The 24,064-nt window shown below is 54.2% G+C and overlaps 1 protein-coding gene and 1 long non-coding RNA gene across 2 annotated transcripts in view; both read left to right on the top strand.

Moving 5' to 3' along the window:
• Positions 1 to 18,340, top strand: part of LOC307111974 (uncharacterized protein) — a gene marked incomplete at its 5' end in the record, with an annotated part of 49,572 nt that extends 31,232 nt beyond the window's left edge. Inside the window, 8 exons of the mRNA XM_079792241.1 lie at positions 1,308 to 1,451; positions 3,590 to 4,589; positions 7,352 to 7,491; positions 9,122 to 9,211; positions 10,863 to 11,059; positions 15,813 to 16,001; positions 16,963 to 17,105; positions 18,039 to 18,340. Coding sequence (XP_079648367.1) covers positions 1,308 to 1,451; positions 3,590 to 4,589; positions 7,352 to 7,491; positions 9,122 to 9,211; positions 10,863 to 11,059; positions 15,813 to 16,001; positions 16,963 to 17,105; positions 18,039 to 18,095 — 1,960 coding nt within the window. The 3' untranslated portion in view covers positions 18,096 to 18,340. The remainder of the gene's footprint in view (positions 1 to 1,307; positions 1,452 to 3,589; positions 4,590 to 7,351; positions 7,492 to 9,121; positions 9,212 to 10,862; positions 11,060 to 15,812; positions 16,002 to 16,962; positions 17,106 to 18,038) is intronic.
• Positions 18,341 to 18,992: 652 nt separating this feature from the next.
• On the top strand, positions 18,993 to 20,381 carry LOC307111609. The gene is made up of 3 exons (XR_013814606.1): positions 18,993 to 19,086; positions 19,215 to 19,398; positions 19,756 to 20,381. It is a non-coding gene; the product is annotated as an uncharacterized lncRNA (long non-coding RNA).
• The last annotated feature ends 3,683 nt before the right edge of the window (positions 20,382 to 24,064 follow it).

Here is a 24,064-nt window from a genome sequence, read left to right as displayed (position 1 = left end):
CTGGAACACAGGCCGGTGGCTCTGTATTCATTTCACCTGACACTTGACTGGGACACTCGCTCCTTCGTTCCCCTGGCACATGTACTGCGTGGCAAGCCTCGTACCCGGATTCAGTGGGGAGTAGGACTCGCAGTTTCTGCCCTGCAGCAGGGTGCTTACTAATGGTTGCCATATGCTTGATCCGTGTGCTTTCCCAAGACACAACAGGGAAGCAGGAGGTGGGACCCTAATGGTCTGTGGCCCTGATTGTCAAACTTTGATAAGAAAGATCGCTGCCCTGAAAGCCAGGCAGAGCCCCCACCCCGACCTTCCATTTCCCACGTCCCGTGGCTAAAGGCCACACAAAGGAACATTTGTCTTCCAACAGCTGCCCCAGCAGGTGTCTGAGTCTGAGTCCCCACAAGTCTTGGCTCCAGTCAGATGGTACAAGTACAGCTGATATGGGGCGGGCGGGCGGGGATGGAGGGCTGCAGACAGAGCTGAAACCCTGGAACCTGGGTGGTCTCTGTCAGCCTGTCTCTGGGTGTGGACAACTCAGGAAGGGGGTCTGGACAGGGATTTGCCTGCACGGGGAAGATTGAGAGGATGGCTCCGTCTCCACCTTGGACCTGGGGAGGCTCCCGAGTCACACTGAACAGGGAAGGTTCCTGCAGGAGGAGGAACAGCCTGGGGCTGGTCAGGGGCTCCCTCTTGTGCTCTGCTGCCCCCCAGAGAGGGCTGTGCGGGACCCTCTACAGACTGAGACAGGAAGGAAATAAAAGCCTGAGCTGAGGGGAGGCTTTGGGAGAGAGAGGGCAAGGGCTGGACTGGGGGTGCCTTGAGGAGCCGGGTGTGTGTATGAGCAACTGCCCCTGGTGGCTGCTTGGGCCCCACAGGCAAACCACTGGCCCCCACGCTGCCTGGCTCAGGGCAGGGAGAGTCGTGTTCTGAGCTGGGGCGGAGGGCTCACCCAGGGCCTGGTGAGCGTGATCAGCTCTTATGGGCGGTGGAATTCTGCTGTATGTGCGGTGGTTTCTTTGAGAAGGGCATGGAGTTCAGAAAGTGGTTTTGTTCCCAGTGGGATAAAGGAGGGAGGCTGCTTTGACAGGGACTGGAAGGGACCATGGAGACACGTCGGTTGGAGGAGGGGAATTGGCTCCTGGGCTGGAGGAGACCCCCGGAGCTGGCCCAGTGTCTGCCCCTTCTCTCTGTCCAGCCCCGCCCCCTACCTATCCCCCTCTCCCTCAGCTCTACAGAGAGAAGCCGCTCACCCAGGCTTGGCAGTCTCCCTGGTGTCCATTGCTAGCGGGTGTGTTTCCCTTCAACAGCTACAAGGACAAGCTCCAACATGAGGCGGCGCTGGAGCAGCTGAGGAGGCTCTTGAACTCTGAGCCAGAGGCTCTGCAGCAGGAGCAGAGGACGAGCGCCATGGCCGCCGAGGAGAACCAGAGGCTGCAGGGAGAGCTGGACAGGTAACCATCAGGCCCCTGCAGTGCCTCTGCCAGGATGTCATTCACAACCACTCACTCAGCACCCGCTGAGCTGAGCTCAAGGGAGACCCCTGGTGATGGTGCATCTTTACCAACCCTGCCCTGGTAACAGCTGGTGGTAAGAAGGTAGAGGGGACTCGAGCTGGTGGCTGGAAGGAAGGACTCGGACAGCTGGGATGGTACATTGTCTAGGTCTGGATTACCTCCCCTCCCACATTTATGATGCCAATGACTGTTAAGCATGGGCACCTGCATCCTCTAACACCAGCGCTCCCTCAGGGAGAGAGGCTCTGTCCTCAGCACTCACCCATTCCCATTTGTGAATTCCCCTCCTTGCTGAAATGTACTGCTTACCCCCAAATCGGTGCTCCTGACCTTTCATGGACGTTCCCAGAGTGGGAGATGCTGGAGTCGCCTGATGTGCACATTTGCAGCTGAGGTTGAACAAGGCCTTTGACCCCGGCCTTCTTACAGCTCTCACAAAGGAGCGTCCTCTCCGTGGTCCATTGAGTACCATGATGTTCTATTTGTGCTTTGCGGGGGCGATTTCCCCGTATGAAATGGCCCCCAAATGGAGTGCTGAAACACTGTCTAGTGTTCCCCCGTGCAAGGCTGCGCTGGGCCTCACGGGGAATATACGAGTGGCACACAAGGGTCATTCGGGCCCAGGTATGGTGCTGTTGGCTGTGAGTGTATTACATGAGGCATCTTTATGTCTTATCAGTAGACAAAATGTGGCCAGAGACTCCCAGGAACCGGTGAGAACACTGTATATACTACCGGTGGCTGGATAGAACAGTATAGTGGGAATCATGAGAATTAGCTGAGCTATTGTTATCCTTTAAGAAAACCACAGCAACAGAGGAGGAAACAGGCTCAGGGAGATGACACAACTTGTTCAAGGTCAATGCTCCTAGTTAGTGGCACAGGCAGGATTCAAATCCAGGTCTTGCCTCAATGCAGAGGCGGGACCATATGAAGCCTTCCTTGGCACAGCCCTGATTTAACATGTGTTGTGGGGCTGTAAACTCAGCTGCCTGCAGTGGCCTGGTAGGTCTAGCAGGCGGGGAAGGAGAGTCAGCGATAGACCAGGCCCTGGTGGAGAGCACACCCAGACTGTCAGCTGGGAGGCAGGCCAGGCTGCAGGTCATCTTTCTTTATGCTTTTTTTATTTTTCCCCTGAGGAAAAGATATCTGAATGTTGATGTGAAACTTAAAATTTTTGAATGCCGATAAACTACTTACTTTGTTTGTTTGTTTAAAAAAGAAAAGCTGCTTGTTTGGGCGGGACAGAGGACCAGGGGGACCTGGAAACATTTTTGAGGCCGGGGACCCTTAAACCTAAACCCGGGAGTATTCACAGGACAACAACGGAGGAATCTTTTCATCTTTTTCTGTTTGCTTTCTTTATGTTATTTTATTTTTTGTAGTTGACTTTATTGGAGAGACATCAGTTAATAGAACCATACACACTTTAAAATGAAATAAAATAAATGTTAAAAATTTTTTTAAAAAGCTGTGTGGGCCAAACTTCACACACCTCTGTTCAAATTGAGTCCATGAGCCTCTGGTCTTAGGAGCTTTTAGGTCTAAATCTTCCCCCAGGAATCCCAGTCGGGTTCTGATGATGATGATGATGGTGATCATTTCAGTGAGTTTACATAACACTGCAGAATCTCCTATTGTGTTTATTTCAGGTGTTGAAAATAGAAAGGAGCTTGGAATTGGGGAGAAGAGCTGAGCATAGACATAGCATCTTAGAGCAAAGATGTTCTGATTCAGTGTTTAAGTGTTTGAATCAAAGAACCCTTTTTCCAAGTAGGCAGCTGTGCCAAAGCCTCCCATAGAAAGGCCTTCTACAGGGATGCTCTGTGGAAGTGGTGTCCGAGCCTGCCTGTCCTGTCTCCCCCAGCCCACAGTGTGGCACCTGGGGTAGCCTCCTAGAACCCTAATGAAAACAGTTTGAAAACTGCTGATTTTGTTCAACCCTTCATTAACGAGTGAAAAACAAAACAAAACACTGAGGCCCAGAGAGGCTGTGGTTTTGATTAAGGTTGCACAACTGGGGCAGAGCCTAGGAGTGCTCCTCAGTCCTCGGCCCTGTGTCTCTCCACCCCCAGGGCCCATTTCCTGCACCAGCAGCTGCAGCGGGAGCAGGAGGAGCTGCAGACCCACACCAAGAAGCTGCAAACCACCCTGAACGACAAGCAGCTGGAGATGAACTGCTGGCAGGACCAGTGCAACTGGCTGAGGGGGGAGCAGGAGGAGCTGCAGATCTACACCCAGGTGCTGCAAACGTCTTTGAATGACAGGCAGCTGGAGATGAACCGCTGGCAGGCCCGGTACAAGGAGCTGAAGGGGGAGCAGGAGCAGCTGCAAACCCTCACCAAGGAGCTGCAAACCAACCTGAAAGACAAGCAGCTGGAGGTGAAGCGCTGGCAGGCCCGGTACAAGGGGCTGAAGGGGGAGCAGGAGCAGTTACAAACTCTCACCAAGGAGCTGCAAGCCAAGGAGCTGTATGCCGACACCAAGGAGCTGCAAACTTCCCTGAAGGATATGCAGCTGGAGGCAAACCGCTGGCAGGCCCTGTATGAGGGACTGAAAGGGGAGCAGGAGCAGCTGCAGACCCACACCAAGAAGCTGCAAACCAACCTGAAAGACAGGCAGCTGGAGGTGAACCGCTGGCAGGCCCGGTACAAGGGGCTGAAGCGGGAGCAGGAGAAGCTGCAAGCCCTCACCATGGAGCAGCAAGCCCTTAGCAAGGAGCTGTACGCCCAGGCCAAGGAGATGCAAACCTCCCTAAAGGACACACAGCTGGAGGTGATTCACTGGCAGGCCCTGTATGAGGGACTGAAAGGGGGGCAGGAGGAGCTGCAGACCCACACCAAGGAGCTGCAAGCCTCCCTGAACGACACACAGCTGGAGGTGAACCGCTGGCAGGCCCAGTGCAAGGGTCTGAAGGGGGAGCAGGAGGAGCTGCAGACCCACACCAAGAAGCTGCAAACCTCCCTGAACGACAGGCAGCTGGAGGTAAACTGCTGGCAGGCGCAGTGCAACTGGCTGAGGGAGGAGCTACAGAGCATGGACATCTCGCTGACGGAGCTGGACAACCACTGCCAGGTGAGGCCTGGGGCTGGAGGGCACAGCACCCTGGATGGGTCTTATCCCTGGGCTGACGCCTTGGGCTCAGCCTGGTCTGAATGAGTCCTCATTGGCATCTCTGCTCAAAGGGTGTGTGTGAATGTCACACAGGGGCGGAGGGGAAGCCAGAGGCTTGTGGCTGGGATGAACACCATGACTGGCAGCGGTGTGCTACAGAACACCTTTCCCCGGATCTTTGCTTTTTGCAGGGTCGGGGCGGTACATGGAAACAGCCGAGTACCGTTTTATTTCCATCCTCTCGGCTAAGCACTCTGCTCTCTGTGTCATCTCATTTAATTCTCACAATGATCTGTGAGCTGGGTTCCCATTCTTGTCCTTCTGAAGTAGCGGTTTGGAACTCCATTTGTATGAAGCCAAAACTGGGGACTTTCCTGCTCACCAACCGCGATGATATTCTAGAGCAGGAGCTGGCCAGCCTCAGCCCCAAATTCAGGTCCAGCCCCACGCCTGCTTGTGTCAGGCTGTGAACCAAGGATAGCTTCCACAGTGTTTAATGGTTGGGGAAAATCAAAAGTAGGATGATATTTGGTGGCAAGTGAAAGTGATATGAAATTTAAAAGCCCGTGTCTTCGAGTAAAGACTTTTGGGTTGATATTTAAACACAGCCACACCCAGGCCTGTACATTGTATCTCCGGCCCTTTCCTGCCGTAGTAACAGAGTTGAACAGTTGCAGCAGAGACCACTGTGGGCCTGGAAAGCCTCACAGATTTAGTGCCTCGCTCTTGACAGGAACAGCGTGCCAACCCTGCCTAGAGCAGAGATGTCCAACAGGAATATAATGCAGGCCAGCGCATTAATGCTCAACTTTATAGTAGCCATATTCAAAAGTAAGAGGAGACAGTGGGATTAATGGAATGGTCTATTTTATTTAACTACTAAAGGCCCAGTACATGAAATTCGTGCATAGGGGAGTGTCCCTCAGCCCAGCCTGCACCCTCTCCATTCTGGGACCGCTTGAGGGATGCCCAACTGCCCGTTTAGGCCCGATCCCACTGGGCAGATGGACATCCCTCTCACAATCCAGGACTGCTGGCTCCCAAAGGCTCGCCTGCCTGCCTGTCTGATTGCCCCTAACTGCTTCTGCCTGCCAGCCTGATCTATGCCTAACTGCTTCCCTGACAGCCCAATTGTCCCTAATTGCCCTTCCCTGTCAGCCTGGTCACCCTAACTGCCCTCCCCTGCTGGACTGGTTGCCCCTAATGGCCCTCCCCTGCCAGCCTGGTCGCCCCCAATTTCCTTCACCTGCAGGCCTGGTTACCCCTCACTGCCCTCCCCTGCTGACCTGGTCACACCTAACTGCCCTTTCTTGCCAGCCTGATCCCCCCCTAACCATTCCCCTGACAGCCTGATCTATGCCTAACTGCTTTCCTGACACCCCAATTGCCCCTAACTCCCCTCCCCTGAAGGCCTGGTTGCCCCCAACTGCCCTCCCCTACTGACCTGGTCACCCCTAATTGCCCTCCCTTGCCAGTCTGGTCACCCTTATCTGCCCTCCTTGCCGGTCTGGTCACCCGCCCCCCCCCAACTGCCCTACCCTGCAGGCCTGGTCACCTCTAACTGCCCTCTCCTGCTAGCCTTGTTCCTCCCAACTGCCCTCCCCTGGAGGCCTGGTCACCCCAAACTGCCCTCCTCTGCAGGCCTGGTCCCCCCCAACTGCCCTCACCTGCAGGCCTGGGTTCCCCCCAACTGTCCTTCTCTGCAGGCCTAGTACCCCCAACTGCCCTCATCTGCTGGCCCGATCACTCTTAACTGCCCTCCCCTGCAGGCCTGATCTCCCCCAAAACTGCCCTCCCCTGCAGGTCTGGTCCCTCCCAACTGCCCTCCCCTGCTGGCCATCTTGTGTCCACATGGGGGCTGCCATCTTGTGTGTGGAATGATGGTCAATTTGCATATTACTCTTTTATTAGATAGGATTATATCTAAAATGTCACATGTAACTCCAAAAGTTTATTAGTGGGATTTTTAAATGGTGTTTTTACTGATTTTTTGAGAGAAACATCAATCAGCTGCCCCTGCATGCCCTCTACTGGGGAATGAAGCCTGCAACCCAGCCATGTACCTTGATCAGGAATTAAACTGCTGATTTCTTGGTGCATGGGTTGACAACCAACCAACTGAGCCATAGCGTCGGGCAGCTTATTAATGAGATACTTTACATTAGTGTTTAATTGTTAATAAGACCTCAGAACCTATTATGTATTTTGCACTTATGGCCCGTCTCAGCTCAGACTGGCTGCGTTTTCTTTTTTTTTTTTTTTTTTTAATATATATTTTATTGATTTTTTTTTACAGAGAAGAAGAGAGAGAGATAGAAAGTTAGAAACATCGATGAGAGAGAAACATCAATCAGCTGCCTCCTGCACACCCCCTACTGGGGATGTGCCCGCAACCAAGGTACATGCCCTTGACCGGAATCGAACCTGGGACCTTTCAGTCTGCAGGCTGACGCTCTATCCACTGAGCCAAACCGGTTTCGGCCTGGCTGCGTTTTCAGTGCTCAGCGGCCACACGTGGCCAACGGCTGCCTGATTGGAAGGTGCAGTGGCAGAAGGCTTGTCTGTCTCCATGGCATTGGCCACATTGGTCATTCCAGCTGACACAGACAATACCAAAGAGGCCATCTTTGTGCATGTGGTCTGTTTCTTCTTTTGGAAGTAGATTCCCAGCAGTGGAATCACGGAGCGTGTGGTGTTTGAGACATTGTCCATCTGTGTTTTAGCGGCTCTCCAGTCTCAAGGGGAAGTTGGAGAGAGAAAACCGTCACCTCCAGTGCCAAGTCCACAGGTTGAATGAGCAGAACCAGAGGCTTCTCCAGGAGGACATGGAGGACAAGGACCAGCACCACCAGGAGCAGCAGCAGTACGTGGGAGGGGTGTGGGCTGATGGATGCCCTTCAACAGAGGGGGCGTGGCTTCCAGCTCCAGGACTAGACCGTGCCCTCTGGGCAGCAGAGAACCCCCTGGGTGCAGTGGTGTACCCAGGGCAAGGGGACAGACCATGTTACCAGCGCAACCTTCTCTCGCTTTCCCTGGAATGGTTCTAGATTTCTGCAAGTAGGGGTGGTTGGCTTTGTTGGCTTTTCAGAGACGCTGCCCCCTGCCTGACGTGTCTTAATCTGTTCTTGGGATGATCTGATGATGGTTTTGCATGGAAAGTATCTGCAGGGGGCCAGGGAGTGGGCAGGCTTCCTGAGCCTGCTCTAAGCTGAGACTTCCCCAGCCCTAGGATAGCTGGGCCATGAGTTTGTGGGGCTGGGGGTCGGCCGTGGAACAGAATAACACAGACTAGAAGAACAGAGGCTGAGCCAAGGGCGCTGGGAGCAGAGCAGGTCAGGGGCCAAGGGCCCAGTGGTTAGCAAGCGATCACTTTTCACGGGGGCTCACTTCGTGGTGAACTCGCAGGAAAGCCCTCGGATTAGGTGGGGCCTGGGCACCTTATGACCTAAGGAGCCTGAGCAGCTGCCTCGATGCCGAGGACTCACTTTCAAGCAAGGAAAGCAGGGGTCTGAGCTCTCATGGCCACATGGGTGAGGAGAGGCAGGAAGAGGACCAAAGCCGGCTGCCCAGTGGGGGACGCTGTACAGAGAGCACTGCGTGCACGGCTCCTAGACACACAGAATGAAAGCATGCCATGCCGTCTGCTTCAGGAAGGCCAGGCTCCCTCTCCCAGGAGCAGGGGTGTCCTCTGGCAGCCCAAGGTTTAAGAGGTGTCTCTCTGGTCCTTTCTGTGTTTTTGAAAATGTGAACTGACTTCCACACTTAGAAATTAAGAGATTTTGCTTCAGAGCCGGGGCTTCTGGAGCCTTCGGGAAAGGCAATCAGAAGCTCCGCCACATGGAGAGCGAGGCTCAGATTGCAGGCCCTGCGTTAGGTCCCACGTGGCACTGTGCACTCAGCCTCGCCGCAGGCCACACCCCCCTCCGGTCCTCCCAGGAAGCTCTGCTCCTTATCTTCTCTGTCTGGCCCCCGAAAGGCTTTGAGTTTCCTTCCCTGGAAGTGTGAGCAGAAGCCCAACATTGCAGTGGGTCCAGGTCGGAGGTCTGACTTTGCTAAACTGACCTTTTTCACCTGATGCCCGTCTAACTCACAGAGGGAAGACCCCCCCTCCCCACTCCACACCACTAAAGGCATCGTTGGTCTGCACCCACAGGAGCTAGCCTAGCCCTGTGTCCGACCCGAGTGCCCAACACCCTGAGCTGACCTGGCCGGAATCCTCGGGGTTCCCCAGCTTGAGTTTCAGATGGTTGGGGGTCTGCTCTCCTGACAGACAGCCTGATCCTAGGTGTTCAGCTGGTCCCCTCGATGTGCTAGGCATCCTGGACCCACGTCACCTGCTTCCACCCCCAAAGTCCCAACTCGGTGGTCATGGTGGCCATGAGCACTGTGATGTCTGAGTCCCAGAAACACACCAGTTCCTTCTGGGCCAGGTCCCAGGCGGGGCTGATGAGTCAATTTTAAAAACCAGATTGTTTCTCTCTCTCCTCTATTAGAGACAAAGTAAATGACTTACAGAGACAAAATGAAAGACTGGGAGAAAAAAGCATGGCTCAGCACAAGTTCCACGATCCAGCGCCAAAGAAGTGAGTTGATCTAAGCGTCAGTAACTTACACACAGAACAGAAGCTTGCTCTTTCACGAGTAGGGAAGCTGTAGCATCTAGAGCAGTGACCAGTTTGTTGGGCCCGTACCTTCCGCTGTATGGCAGCTGCCCTGTGTGCAGGTCCCTCCCAGCACGGAACAAATTTAGTCTCTTTCGGTCCCACCCTCCTTACTCAGGGTTATCCTATGAGGGACGGTGAAGGCCAGCTGGCCAGGAGCCAATGTAAGGGGCAGAGAGTCTGGGCTTTTAGAGCCACTAAAGCAGGCGTATCAGGTTTGGTCTCAAGATTGCAGGACCTAGAAAACCATGTTTCTGTTTTGGGAAGGAAGCTTGGGTCAGACACCTGGACCCGCATCCCCGTCTTCAAGCACAGGAACCTTTTGTTCGGACCTCCATTCCTTTGGGTTCACTGGACCCCCCAGGGCAGGTTCACAAACAAGTTCCCTTCTGCAGAGAGCAGCAGCCCCGGTGGAGGGCCGACTCAGTCCCTGGGACTGCCGGCCTCCGTCCAGCAGGGCTTCCCCTGGGCCCGGGCCTGAGCCCAGGAGCTGGACTTCCCATTGTCCTGTCCCAGCCCAGCCTTGAGGTCAAATCCCCATGAATCCGGCAGGGCCTCTCTGTAGAAATCACAGAACCACAGAATTTCAGAACCTCCGCCTGACCCTGCTGTTGACAGGGAAATTGAGGCACCGATGAGGAAATGGAGTGGCTTGTGTAAGCACAGTGCTGTTTCGTGGCAGAGCCAGGATCAGAACCCAGCTGTGGTCCTTGTGACATTAGAATGCCTCATACCCTGTGAGCTGCAATGTATTACCTTTACATTCACTGTTTTTATTTATTATTTTTTTAATCCTCACCCGAGGATATTTTTCCCATTGATTTTTAGAAGAGAGTAGAAGGGAGGGAGGGAGGTGAGGGAGGTAGGAGAAGGGGAGAGAGAGAGAGAGAAAGAGAGAGACATCAATGTGAGAGAGAGACATCAATTGGTTTCCATCTGCACATACCTCGACCGGGACCAGGGATCGAACCTGCAACCCAGGTATGTGCCCTTGACGGGGGAATCAAACCCACCACCCTTCAGTGCTCAGGCCGACACTCCAACCACTGGGCTCCCGCCCAGGTTCACTGTTTCTACTTGAAGCAGCCCACTCTCCTGCCCTCTTCCCCTCACCCAGACTCCTCAATGCCGGGAACAGCCAGAGTATACCAGCCTATTCCACGTATTATTAACTCTAACAGAAAATGAGGAGGTCCCTGACCCTTTCTGAAAATGGCATTTTGGTGGAATTTTGCCAACCAGCATGATTAGGTCAGCACAGCACCGCTTCCTGCACTTGGCACAGTAATGGAGAGCTGAGAGCTGGGTTGGAGGTTCTGTTTTCCCGAGGGGCTAGTGTGGGTTCCTGCCCCGAGGAAGGCTTCACCATCCCTGGGTCAGTGCGAATTAACTGCACAGTGTGTGCCCCCTCCTGAGCCCCAGGTGGGATGATCGTGGTGATGGCGAAGAGTACCCTCATTCTGAACCAGATTAACCGCAGCCTTCCCAGGCTGGTGAAGGAAATCCCAGCTCACGTAGGGCACCCGGGGAGGCAGTGAGGGTTGGCTGTGTCCTAAAATCCTTCCTCTTACAGGAAGAAGCGCTGGATTGGAGCCAAAGCAATTATGAAATTCATCAAAGGAAAGAAAGGGGGTTCCAGAGAACAACCAGACCAGGCCTTGCCCAGTAGTTCTCAGCCTCTTCAATCGCAGCTGGAGCCCCTGGAGGCCAACCCATGCTGCTCAAAGTGGACAGAAGAGCAAGACGCCCGCAGGGGGCACAAGGGAAAAGGTAGGGGGGCGGACCTGGCTGCAGGCAGGAAGTGAAGGGGAGCATCTCAGGTCGCCCTCAGGGACAGGGGAGAACCAAGGACACTGCCAGTGCATGCTGGGTGCGCACGTGTGTGTGTGTGTTTGTGTGTGTGAGTGTGTGTGAGTGTGTGTGTGTGTGTATGAGCCTGAAGGGGGCGTGCTCCACACATGCACATCTGCCTCCTGAGGTATGTGAACACCCAAGTAGAAAATGTAAACCCCGTCAGTGTGGCTGCACTTTCGTCCCAGAACAATTCAGGTCCTTTAGCATGAGGAGCCTCACGCATCATGGACACTGTGGGAGGGCCTCGCATATCCACACAGTTGCCGCAGAGACAAGCTCCACTGCGGATGTGTTTGGGTTCCCGGTTTCCTCCGGCCTACAATAGGCCGTTTCTGTAGGGGGCTCCGCGGTGCATTCAGCACGTCATGGACAGCGGCAAGGTCTCCAGCAAGGCCTCCTGTGGCTCTGATCGTTCTGTCACTTTGAAAAGCGGGTCCGGTTTCTTCTCCAGCCTGATGTGGCCTTGAGTCCTGCCACCACGGGGTGCACTGTACTCGTCATTCAGGGTTGTCGTGTGGAGTCGCCTTAAGTTCTGAAGTGGATTTCTAGTTGCATGTGCTGTATGTATTTCATGGACTCTAAGAGGCTGTCAGGACAAGGGTGCTCACATAAAAGGAAGATAAATGGGTTGTGGCCATGACGATTTTGTCAGAATTGCCACCTGGCCAACAGTGACTGTGAGACAGGCTCGAAGCTGCATCCTGATTTCAGGGATGTTAAGGTTTGGGAGAGGGGGAAAGTGCATCTTACTTGCCTTAAACATGGTTTAGTTTTCAAGTTTACTTTTAAATATCATGTCCTACATGACTTACCTATAAGCCTGCCAAACGTGCACCCTGAGAATTTACATTTATGAAGGACACCAGGACTTCCTGAGACCAGCCCATACCTGGGACTCGGGCCCTCTCAGGGGCGGCTGTGAAAGCACCGAGGGCCCGTGACCAGCGCCTTCTGAGTGTGACCTGTGCACACGCCTTTCTGGGTGACAGTCACCACGGCAGGTCCTGGTGTGTCCCTCGAAACGCAAAAAACAAAGTGTGCACACGCATCCATACCAGTGTTTGGGACTCATGCTTGCATTCCCAGTCTTTACAGGAGTTGATTAGGTAAAACGCTCACATGCAGGTAAATGATATTGAAGCTTACTAACATGGATCTAGAGGCGTCTTGGCCTCGGGTTTTCATTCAGGCTACATACCTTTTTTTACATTCACCACCCCCACTTGTGTGATTCTCTAAGTTGACTTAATTAACGATAATCAGCCTAACTGAGCTAGCAAAACTTTCAGAGAAAAGATGTTTGACTGCCCTGGCCAGTTTGTCTCAGTGGTTAGAGGGTTGGCCCTCAGACTAGAGTCCAGGGTTTGATTCTAGTCAAGGGCACGTACCTCAGTTGCAGGGTGAATGCCCGGCCCGGTCGAGGTGTGTGGGTGGCACCCAATCCATGTGTCTCTCTCACATAGATGTTTCTCTCTCTGACTGCCCCTCCCTTCCACTCTCTCTGGAAAAAATATACTCGGGTGAGGATTAACAAAACAAACAACTGTTTGGATCCCTGAATGAGCAGGTCAGTGGTAGACATTAGTAACGGCAGCCATGTAATAGGTGCTCTTTCTGGGCTCAGCACCTTTAGCTAGTTTCCCACTTTATGTCTCTCCTTTAGTTCCAACTGCCATGTGAGGCAGCCACGATTCCTATCCCCTTTGCAGGGCTGGGCAAGTGAGGCTTGACAAGGTTAAGCACTTGCCCAGAGGATACGGGATGGAGCTGGGATCCAAACTCGGGGCTGACAGATTACGGAGCCTGAACTCATAACCACTGTGAGCACTGCCTGCAGTTAAAGCTGCTTTGGTCCCTGAAGGTGCTGACCAAGCCTGGAACATTGCATAGTGGGTCTTTTCTCCTGTGGTGTGAGCTGTGGCCACCAGGTGACGCTGTGGAAAGAAAAATAACAGGGGTCCTGCTATGGACTTGAATCCTAAATCAGAAATCGGATAAACCAGTTATTCCCATTTACATGACATGTTCAGGAAGTTAGGCCAATTGTCTGCTCTGAGAAGACTCCATAATTCAAAGGTCACGAAGTGTAGGTTTGCAGGAGAAGATGCGGAGGGATCCAAATGGGAATAATTCTTGATGTGTTCACAGTGTTTTGGTATGAAACAGAGGTATTTCAAACACATCCTTCCATAAGAGGCTGTGTTAGATGTACAAGGATTATCAGTGAGCAGCTCAGACTATCCTGTCGCAGCAGCCAGAAGCATCCCAGGAAGTGTCCCAAGATCTTTGAACAGGAGCAGGAGTTAGTTGTGTGTGAGCCAAGTTGTCAGGGAGCTTGTCGTTAGGGTGGAGGAGTAAGAAAACCAGGTTCTAAACTAATAAAAATTTTTATTTAATTAACACATTGACATTGAAAAATAGTCTAAGGCATCAGCTCCTAGAGCAATATAGAATCCTTCTCACATGCTCAGTAAAGCTTTGGCAGAAGGATGCCACTAAATGAATTAAGTGGAGTCAGGGCATAACGGTTCACCGAGTCCTGATTCTGGTTGTGCCGTGGGTATAGTTTCCAACTCTCCTGGGCAGGACAGGACTCTGATCTCCCAAGAACATTTAGCTAATGTAGTCATTTGTTATGACTCATTTTATTTATTTGCTGTTTTGTTCTGTTTTTCCTTCCTCTCTTGTGTTATCCGGGGGTTTAACAATTTAGCAACTCAGCGCAAAAAGAATCGCTTTTGGAGAAGTGGAAGTGAGGACAAGGCCAAGTCTCTATCTGCCCGCCCGGCTTTCTCTACACGCCTGAGGTTCTGGTCCTCCTCTGACATCGCACCCGCTTCTGACTAGCCCCTCCCTTTCTCAGACACGGGGGATTCCTAATCCTTTCCCTTCAGCAGTGTCTTCCTGATGTACCCCCCTTCATGCCTGAATTTCAAACAAACAGGAAAACAGTAACTAAAGGTCAGATGACCCATAGTGGACCCCTCCTCCTGACCCAAATTCCAAGCCAAGCTTAAAGTACCAACGTGGATTCTGACTTCAAAAGAGACCAGTTGTCCAAGCCTCTAGACAGTACTCCAGCGCAGCCAGTGTGAGGGGAGCCTCGGGCATCCACGCCCAGGTCCCTGGGCCAGGGTGTCCATGCTAAGTGAGTCTGGGGCCCGTTGCCCCCCATCTCTCGCACCTGCAAGCTTAGAGACCATGACCCTGTGCAGCGCAGAACTGATCAGCAGTCACTAGGCTTCCGAAACTCTGTGGTCCCTGTCAAGTGAGATATTTTTAAGACTCATTTGTGGGCAGCTAACTTTAAACCTGCTGCCCTTTTCTCCACTTCCTGTGTCAGAGCTCAGAATCTTGGCTTTTGCGGAGCAGTCCCTTTTTAGATGTGTTCTGTGTTTTGAAGAATTTACCGCTCCACTCAGCATCTCAAGTAACTGGATCGATGTTGCTGAGCCAGGGTTCAGCTCAGAGTGACGTTGTAGGACCGTGCTGAGGTCCTCTGACGTCCTGGGTGCTGCTGTGAGGCCAGCAGTGGACAGACAGGACATCAGCTCACAGTCACCATCAGCCGGGAGCGCTGGTCCACAGAGGCCTTTAGTTACTGCATTGTTTTCTGTCTTCAGCCATCCTCATACCATCTCCATGATTTTGCAAAGTCTGTATCACCTGTATGTTTATTGCATGCTTTCCCTTGAATCGACTTGCCATTTCCACTTTAAAAGGGAAGATGTTTATCAGTACTGTGAGTGGAAAACCACTGTCACTATAAACACAAGGTCACCATAAAAGTAAATGGGTGACTGTTGAACTGTTGCTGTCAGTTAATGTGGCACTGACTTCATGGCATGCACCGCTCTGACTCCTGGTCTGCCACGTGCTGGTCCCCCGCCTGCCTGCCCAGCATGCTGTTGGAAACGCGGTCTCTCTGCCCTGGCTGCTGTATGGCACCTCCGCCTCTCCGCCGCTCCTCACGCTGACCTCACACTGTGGACGCCTGTCAGATTCATCCCACCAGACTTGAATCTTGCTTCTCATCAAGGTTATCCTTCAGAATCTAATATTTCCCTTGATTTCAAGTTGCAAGGCTTAGGTGCTTACAACTTCCCTGTGAGTCCAGACACTGGGTGGCTGAGGAGCAGGGGGGCAGGTCCTAGGAGAGTGTGGAGGGGCCCGAATCCCCACAGTGGGCGTGGCTCCGGGTCCATACCCCTCCAGCTGCCTGGGGCAGGACACTGTACAATACATAAGGGAAGCCTATTGGGAGGGTGCACATCCTGGTCCTTGAGGGCCTGGACCACAGGTCGGGAGTGGTCCTGAGCAGCCACAGGCCTGGTCTTCTTACATCAGGGATTGAGTGACACGGCAGGTGGGCCCAGTAGTTAATGTGTTGGACTTTTACCAACATTCTGTTGAGCCTCCTGAGCTCATCCTTTATTCTCTCCCAGCTGCTGGGGTCTCACACTGTGAGCCATGGGTAGAGCCAGGGCCAGCCGCCCGGGGCCTCCATCTCAGGGGCCTCCCCTTAGACCCCAGCCCATGGGGCACACAGCCCAGCTTTGTCCCTGGGCTCCCTGGGCCCTGCTGCCTCTGCTTCTAGGCCTCATTGTGATCGCCCCATTTTGGCATGGGATTTTGCAGCCCCATTTCTCACTGTCCTTCTCTGCTCCAGGCCCTGGGGACCTCATACCAAAGGGAGTGGCCCCACCAAGAGGCAGTCTTGAGCACACGGATGCCTCCACTGTCCCAGCCACCAAGCCCTGGCCATCAGAACTGGGCTCTGGGGCCAGTTCATCCGCAGCCATAACTGCAGCTCCTTCCAGCTCCACCTCCACATCCCGGCACCCAGTCCGCACCCACGGTGAGTCACGGGTCCCTCTAGCACCAAGAGGGATGAGCATCTCGGCCCGAGGTCCTTCACAAAGATCCCGGTTCACAGGGGCAAGAGGCACCTCTCAGACTGAGAGGTGGTCAGCAGGTGGGTGAAGCTGTGGGCAGGTGTGGTGTTCCACAGACACAGGTTCAGAGCTCAGCTTTGCCTACAGCTGTGCGACTTTGGGAGGGTAACTCCGCCATCTGGAGACTAGGGCCTGAGCCCTGGAACCCACACCACTGCTCAGGAATTGGTGGCACCAAGAGGCTCCCGAACGGAGGTGAAGCAGAGTTTGAGCTAAAATCAGGCAACTTTGGAGTTTTATTCTACAGGGAGGAGACTTGACAGGGTCCCTGCACTGGAGGCCAGTCCATGGAGTGGAGAGCAGGTGTCCTAGACTGAAAAACAAGGGGATTCAGAAGGAGTGGACAGGTTGGATGTCTCCCAGATGCCAGTAGCCATGCGTGCTCGCACCATAGATGGGACGTTACATCCTCTTCAAGGCAACTGACTAGCAGGAGATATTCCCAGCAGAGCAGTCGGGTCACATCTTGCCAGGGGAGCCCATGAGAGGTCAGGGTCCCCGGACACCTGAGGAGCGCCTGCAACACCAGAGACAAACCAATGTGAGAGCAACAGAGCCAGCAGGCATTAGGCACAGAGACAGAAGCTTTAAAATGCCCATACTGACCTCAGAGTAAGCCACTCTGCACAGTGAAACCAGAGCAGGATGCTATGAAAAGGAGCATTTGGGGAAGAGCAATCGGAAATTTAAAATACGCAACAGAAAGGGAGAAATAAAGCTGAAAACTTAAAAAGACATTCTGCTTCTAAGCTAGAGAGGAAATATCTGAGGACAGCAGAAAGAGCTGAAAATGACTGTGCCAGGGTGTTCGAACCTGACGAGAAGACATGGGGTTATGATTTTTCATAATCTTACCTCCCACAGGACCTGGAAGCTATGACATGCATAACCGTGGTTTGACAAGCCCAGCAAAGACAGACAGGGTCCCTGCCCTCAAGGCTGCCTGGGGCAGCTTCAGGACCTTGCCTCTTGTTTACAAATCAGAAGCTCCCCTGGGAGAAGATGAGGTGAGTCCCTCTGTGCTCCTGGGCAGACACTGAAATGACAGTCACTGACTGTTGGGTGTCAGGGTCATGGTGACGGGTGCGACTAGGGCGGGCTTGCTCTGTGTCCCTTGTGGGCACTCAGCAGTCGGTCAGGACCCCCAGGCTCGGCAGAGCAGAAGCCCTGCCTGGGCTCCAGTAGGAGCCAGGAGCACCACCTCCCCTGGGCCTGCCAGCGGCCTATGTGGCTCCAGACCCACCCCTCCAGGCTAACCCTCGGGCTGTCTCAGCCTGGATCCCATGCTGAGCCACAGCCCAGGCCTGTCCAGACGCCTGCGGAGCCTGCCCAAGGGCCCCTCACACTGCACACCGAGCACTGCCCACGGCGATTCCCTGGCAGCCCAGTGCTCACGCTCAGGTGGACCTAGAACTGTCTGCAAAATGGAGACCCTGGTGTCAGTTTGGAGAGGGTCCAGGGCTGCTGTCAGAGAGCAGCTGGCAGGCCTGAGGCACAGGGCATCTTAGGGAAGAGCAGTGACTGGTGGCCCATGGATTCTGGACATTGCTGGGGGGAGCTGCTGGTGCAGGCTCAGTTTCTAGGGGGCCCGCATCCTCCCTCAGGTGGTGGTTCTTTTCTTTTCCTTCCTCCAGGCCCTGGAGAGCCCAGGCCCCTGGGAGAGAGTTGCTCTCAGGGCCCTGCTTTTGGTGCAGCTGGCCCTGGAGGGGGGAGGGGCTCCCGGGATACTAAGTATCAGCTGTCTGTGCTGCATGGCCCTTAGGCCTGGACACTGCTGTCCTTTGGAGTCCCAGTCATTGCGCAGGCGGAAGTGTGACTTAAAGTTAAGTCAGATAGAGTCCCGAGTGTGAGGCTGTCCCGGCAGGAGAAACAGGGGGGAGATAGGACAGGCAGGCACAGGCTCCCTAAGGGCACGGTCCACCTGTCCCTCCCTCCTCCAGGACCTGGACATGACCACGACTCCAGGGGCTGGGCCAGAGTCAGAGGTGGCTGTCTAAGAAAAGGCCCAGGATCCCCGTGGATGTTCCAGATCTGCTAACTCTCCAGCCTTATGTTCTCCGCCGGCTAGACTTCAGAGGACAGCCCCTGTGAGCGGTTCCGGGCGCTCGAGTTCCCAACCGCAGGCAGCACGGGGAGTGGGCTGTGTGTGGTGCCCTTCAGCCCGGGTTCTCACAGCTGTTTGCATCAACAGTGCTTTTCCTTCAAGTAAGGCCTGTGTGCAAGTCCCGCACGCACAGGAGGTGAAAGTGGAGGTGTTATGCTGAAGCGGGATGGGGACCCACAGTTCCTCAACACCCCTTCCCTGTGTCCCCTAGGGGCCTAAGCATGCGGCTCCTGCTTACATCCCTCCAGTGAAGGGGAGTCTTTCCTCCTGAGGCCCCAGCACCCGCCCCCTCAGACCACCGAGGTGAAGCCGCCCCTAGAGCGGGCACCAGCTCTATTGTGCACACGTGGGCGCTCACACTCTGCCCTGTCCTGGCTCCCGCCCTCACCAGGTGCCACTGTCCTGGTCTAGGCAGCGTGTTTCCACATGTTCTAGAAGCTCCATGTGTCCTAAGGGTGGGCTCCCCAACCCTCCAACCCTTTGCTTTCCCGAGCCGCCCTGTTTGGTCTATACCCGAATTCTGTGTGAAATTTCCTCTGTTAACAACACTGTTTGAGCCCCAGCCCCAGACCTCACAGACACAGAAGCACAGGTTGTCATCCAGCACAGCCCATGCCCACTGTGCCCGGGGCCTGGCGCTCAGGGGAGGCGGGACCCCTCCTGGGGCATCTCCAGAACCCGGGTCCGTCCTTCTGAGGGCGCTCCCTGAGCTGTGGCAGAATCGCTCTGTTCTGTCCTCTTTGCAGACTAGAAGGCGTAGTCTGGGCTAGACTGGGTCAGCGGCCCTTTGGTTCAGGGTGGTCCTTTCCTCCCAGGGTCCCGGCCAGGCAGCTCAGAGAGCCGCAGGGATGCTTCCAGTGACCGCTCACCTCGCGGCCTGAAGGGTAAGTCGGCCTTCCTTCTGGGCACTTTCCATTGCCCTTGGATCTCCGTTCCGGTCTTGGGGTTATCTGTATGATTTAAAGAAGACAATTAGCAAGCTTTTCAAAGCTTGATGGGTTTGCCTCCATAGGGCACATCATGCAGTTTCAGGCTCAGGCCTGGGAGTTTTCACGGATTTGGGTTCAGATCCAATCTCCTCACTGACCAGCTCTGAGCACAAGGGTGAGCTACCCTTCCTCCGAGTCTAAATTCCTGCAGCTTCCAGATGGGGACAGGGCTGGGAGTTCCGGTCCATCGTGCTCCGAGGACATGGGGTGAGTGAGATTCCTTTACTGTGTCTAAGCTTGTTAAAGGTGCAGAAGATGGTCTGTCTGCGCTGTCCCAAGGGCTAAGCAGTGTGGTGCCTCACAGCTGTTGCTAATTTCAGCTTTAGCAGGAGTTCTGCATTTCCTCCTCCCTTATTTTGATTTTACACCCCACTGTGAACTTCTAGTGAATTACAGCATGTCCTTGACATCCCCAATGCCAGCCTGGCAGAAGTGTGCTCTGGGTTCCCCAGCAGGGCTTCCTCTGCTCTGTGAGCAGGAGGCAGCGCAGAGCCCACTGGAGGCAGGTGAGTGAGAGTGAGAGTCTGACGTGTGTCCCTCTGTGTCCCCTCACCCTGACACCAGGTTCCTCCGACGCGGCCTGCTCCACCGCAGGCCCGAGAGCTTCCACAGTGAGGACCTGATGCCCAGCAAGGACACAGCACTCTGCCGCGCTCCGCGATGCCAGCACCCCAGAATGCAGTACCCTCAGCCGCCAGGAGTACCGCCACCCAGAATGGGCCTCTCCACCAGGAGGCATCCAGAAGAGGGGTGTGGCCCAGCCCCAGGCCTGGGGGTCCCTGTGTCTCTGGAGCAGAGGATGGTCACCCTGGAGTAGTTCCTGGAGGAGCGTGACCAGGCTCCCCGTACTCTGTGTGTGGCCTGGGAGAGCTCTTTCCTCACTCTCCCCTCAGATGGACATGGAACAGAGGGGAGACCTGGACAGCAAAGTCACAGAGAGGGATGGGGTGGGGCCGGCAACCTGGCTGCAGAGCTGGCTGGATGGGGACATAACCACTAGCCAGAAAGTGACTGTGATGGGGGCCCGCCCAGACCTGGGAGGCTTTCTCTCTATCTGTGCAGGGAGCGGCAGAAATGCCAACATGGATGGTTAAGCCATGCAGTCTCTGTTGCAGTGACTCTATGCTGCCGCTGGGCAGGAGGTGGTCCTAGCCATCTGTCAATAAACAGGCAAGGCTGTGCTCCAATGACCCTTTACTCATGGACACTGTCCTTTGAATTCTATAGAGTTGTTTTAATGTCATGCTTTTAAAAAATTGTTTTAATCATTTAAAATGTAAAGACTTAACAGCTCCCAGGCCATACAAAAGCGAGTAGCACATCCTAGCTGGCTTGGCTCAGTGGTTAGAGCATCAGCCCCTGGACTGAAGGGTCTCAAGTTGGAATCCAGTCTAGGGCATGTCCCTCAGTTGCAGGATCGATCCACCAGTCTTGGTCAGGGCTTGTGCATGAGGCATCCAATCATTGTGTCTCTCTCACATTGATGTTTCTCTCCCCAGCTCCCCCTCCCCTTAACTCCTTCCATTCTCTCTAAAAATCAGTGAAAAAAATATCCTTGGATCAGGATTAACAACAACAAAAAAAGGGTGGCGAGCTGGAGTGGGCCTGCAGCGCGAGTTTGCTGAGCGCTGCTCTGCAGCTCTGAGCCCAGGACTTCAGCTGCCTTAGGAAACCCTCATGTCTCCGTGGAGCTTTCCTGAAGCTGCACGTGTGCCTGTTACTGAGCCGGTGCCTCCGTGCACCGGTGATGGTCCCCTCCTCACAGAGAGACACTTGGAGGGTTTTAGTGCTCCCGTGATTGTCTTGTTCCCCTTAGCATACATGGTTGAGCTTTCTCTGGCCACATAGCAAATTCTCTGGCAGGCAATAGTAGAGCCTGGTGACACAGAATACAAACTATTTGCTCAGTAGAGACGTATTGAGCATGTCCTACATGTTAGGCAGCACGCATGATGCCTGCTCCCCACCCCCCAAGAACAAAGGAAACCCGTTCCACAGCAAGTTTTGTCACATACTTGCTAAGTGCCTAGTCTTGTGGTTGGTCCTGGAGGCAATGCAGTAGGTCCTTGGGTTACGTTGGAGATCTGCTCCTACAGCGCCAGTTAACGCGATTTTCGCCGTGAATCAGAACCCACCTACATAAGCACCGACGTCACTCACAGGGAGCACATACACAGCAGTGATGTAAAAAGAATTTAAAAGAGAGATAACAATTCCTGAGTTTTACTAGGGGTAAATAGAGTAAATAATAATAAACATCAAGCATATACGTATGTACATAAATCGAAATGATGGAACTTTTATATATATATATATATATATATATATATATATATATATATATATATATATACTAGAGGCTCGGTGCACGAAATTCATCCATGGGGGACCCCTCTGGCCAGCCTGCACCCTCTCCAATCCGGGACCCCTCAGGGGATGTCCAAATGCTGGTTTAGGCCTGATCCCCTGGCAGGCAGTTGGACATCCCTCTCACAATCTGGGACCACTGGTTCCTAACTGCTCACCTGCCTGCCTGCCAGATCGCCCTAACTGCCACCTCTGCTGGCCTAGTCACCTCTTGCCAACCTGATTGCCCCTAATTGCCCCCTGCCAGCCTGCTTGCCGCTCAATGCCCTCCTCTGCAGGCTTGGATGCCCCTCACTGCCCCGTCCCCACCAGCCTGCTCGGTGCCAACTGCACCTCCTATGGGCCTGGTCACCCCACACAGGCTGCTGCTTAGTTGTTTGGTTGGACCTCATTAACCCCTCTGCTAGCCTGGTCATCCAATGCAGCCTGCTGCTCAGTTGTTTGGTCACCCCTCACTAACCCCCCTGAGGGCCTGGTTACGCCACACAACCTGTTCTGTCATCCCTTTGGTTGTGATGGTCGCTTAGGCTTTTATTATTATAGATGGGTGATGGCTATGTAACCAAAAAACAACATACGTCGAGTCTGATATAACCTGAGGACTGCCTGTATGTGCATGGTCTCTGCCTCCCATCATCTCTGTTTCTGTCTACAGAGCCCTGTGCACCGGTGGCTGGAGAGAAACCAAAGCCCTGCCCTGGAGATCATGGTCTGATGCTGTGCTTCTCAGACTGCAGCCTGCCACACACTCACCGGGCTGCCTGGACACAGGCTGGACCCAGGGGTTCTGGCTCATGGGCTCTGGGGTGGGGCTCCCTGAGAATCGGCATCACTGTGTGTGGAAAAGCACAGTACACGATTCAGAGGACACCTGGCCCTTTCCAGCCTCAATGAGACCAAATCAGCCTCGCTGTAGGAGTTGGTTGTGGAAGCTGATGCTCCCTCCTGAGAGCCCCCTCCCTCCCTCTGCCCAGCTTGCTCCCCCACTAACGTGACACCTCTGAGCAGGCCTGAGGAAGTGGGATTCACAACCGTGTCCCTGCCCATGCCTCCACTCTCTGAGTGTTGATGCTTGGAGAGGGTGTCACAAGATGGGCCAGGGCGGGTGTACTCATGAAGATGGGTGTCAAAGATTTAAAATTCTGCAGAGAGGGGCTGGGTGGTGTGAAGGACGGCTGCAGAGCCAGACAGCGGTGGGTTCAACTGCCACCTGCCACTCTCTGGATGTGGGGCCGGCTGAACTGTGCCCTCACTTGCCTTACCTGTTGAAGGTTGTTTTAATACAGCCTTGCGAGGTTGCTTTGAGAACTGAATGAGTTGGGGGGTGGTTTTTGTTTTGTTCTTTTGCAATTGCACCTGTGGTTTCTAGCAAAGTGCCTGGCACACGGGAAGCAGGTGATAAATGGTACCTGTTGTGTTAGTGACCGCAGGTCTTCCTGGACAAATCCCAGGACATGTGACTCCTAACTAGCATGTGAAACAGCAGGCTGTGTCTCTGGCAAGCTGAGCATCCAGATGTCTTCACGGGCCAGGAGTTGGCAGGTGGAGCTGTCTCCTGGGCTGCTGAGCCATCCCGCAGACTGACGCTGCCTGAACCAGGTCTGGGGGCCTGGGTCTGAACCCTGACTCATCTTCCCCATGCCCTCCTTCCCTTCCTCTTCTCCAGGTGGCCCTCCAGCTAGGAGACGCCTGCACTAGGCTGCTCCAGGCTGGGAGGTGCTGGCAGAAGGCGGCAGTCACCAGAGCAGGGGCAGACCTGGGCCTCCATGGGCTCTGCTGAGTTCCTGCAGCTTCTAGATGGGGACAGGTCCAGTAGTTCCAATCCATCATGGTCAGAGGACACAAGGTGAGTGTGATTCCTTTGCGGTGTTTCAGCTTGTTAATGGTGCAGAAGATGGTCTGTCTGCGCTGTCCCAAGGGCTAAGGAGTGTGGGGCCTCACAGCTGTTGCTAATTTCAGCTTTAGTAGAAGCTCTACATATTGCTCCCACCTTATTTTGTTTTTAAAACCCACTGTGAACTTCTAGAGAATTCCAGCATGTCCTTGACATCACCAATGCTAGCCTGAAAGAAGTGTGCTCCTGGTTCCCCAGCAGGGCTCCCTGTGTACTCTGAGCAGGAGGCAGCGCAGAGTGCACTGGAGGCAGGTGAGTGAGAGTGAGAGTCTGACGTGTGTCCCTCTGTGTCCCCTCACCCTGACACCAGGTTCCTCCGACGCGGCCAGCTCCACCGCAGGCCCAAGAGCTTCCGCAGTGAGGACCTGATGCCCAGCAGGGACACAGCACTCTGCCCTGCCCCGCGATGCCAGGACACAGTACCCTCAGCCGCCAGGAGGACTCCCCACCAGGAGGCATCCAGAAGAGGGGTGTGGCTCAGTCCCAGGCCTGGGGGCGGCCCTGTGCCCCCTGAGCAGAAGATGGTCACCCTGGAGTAGTTCCTGGAGGAGCATAACTGGGCTCCCCCTACGCTGTGTGTGGCTCTGGAGCTCTCTCTTTCCTCACTCTCCC

The sequence above is a fragment of the Cnephaeus nilssonii genome (genome assembly GCF_951640355.1).
Source record: "Cnephaeus nilssonii genome assembly, chromosome: 15".
Classification (NCBI taxonomy): Eukaryota; Metazoa; Chordata; class Mammalia; order Chiroptera; family Vespertilionidae; genus Cnephaeus; species Cnephaeus nilssonii.
This window is presented reverse-complemented; position numbering and strand designations above follow the sequence as displayed.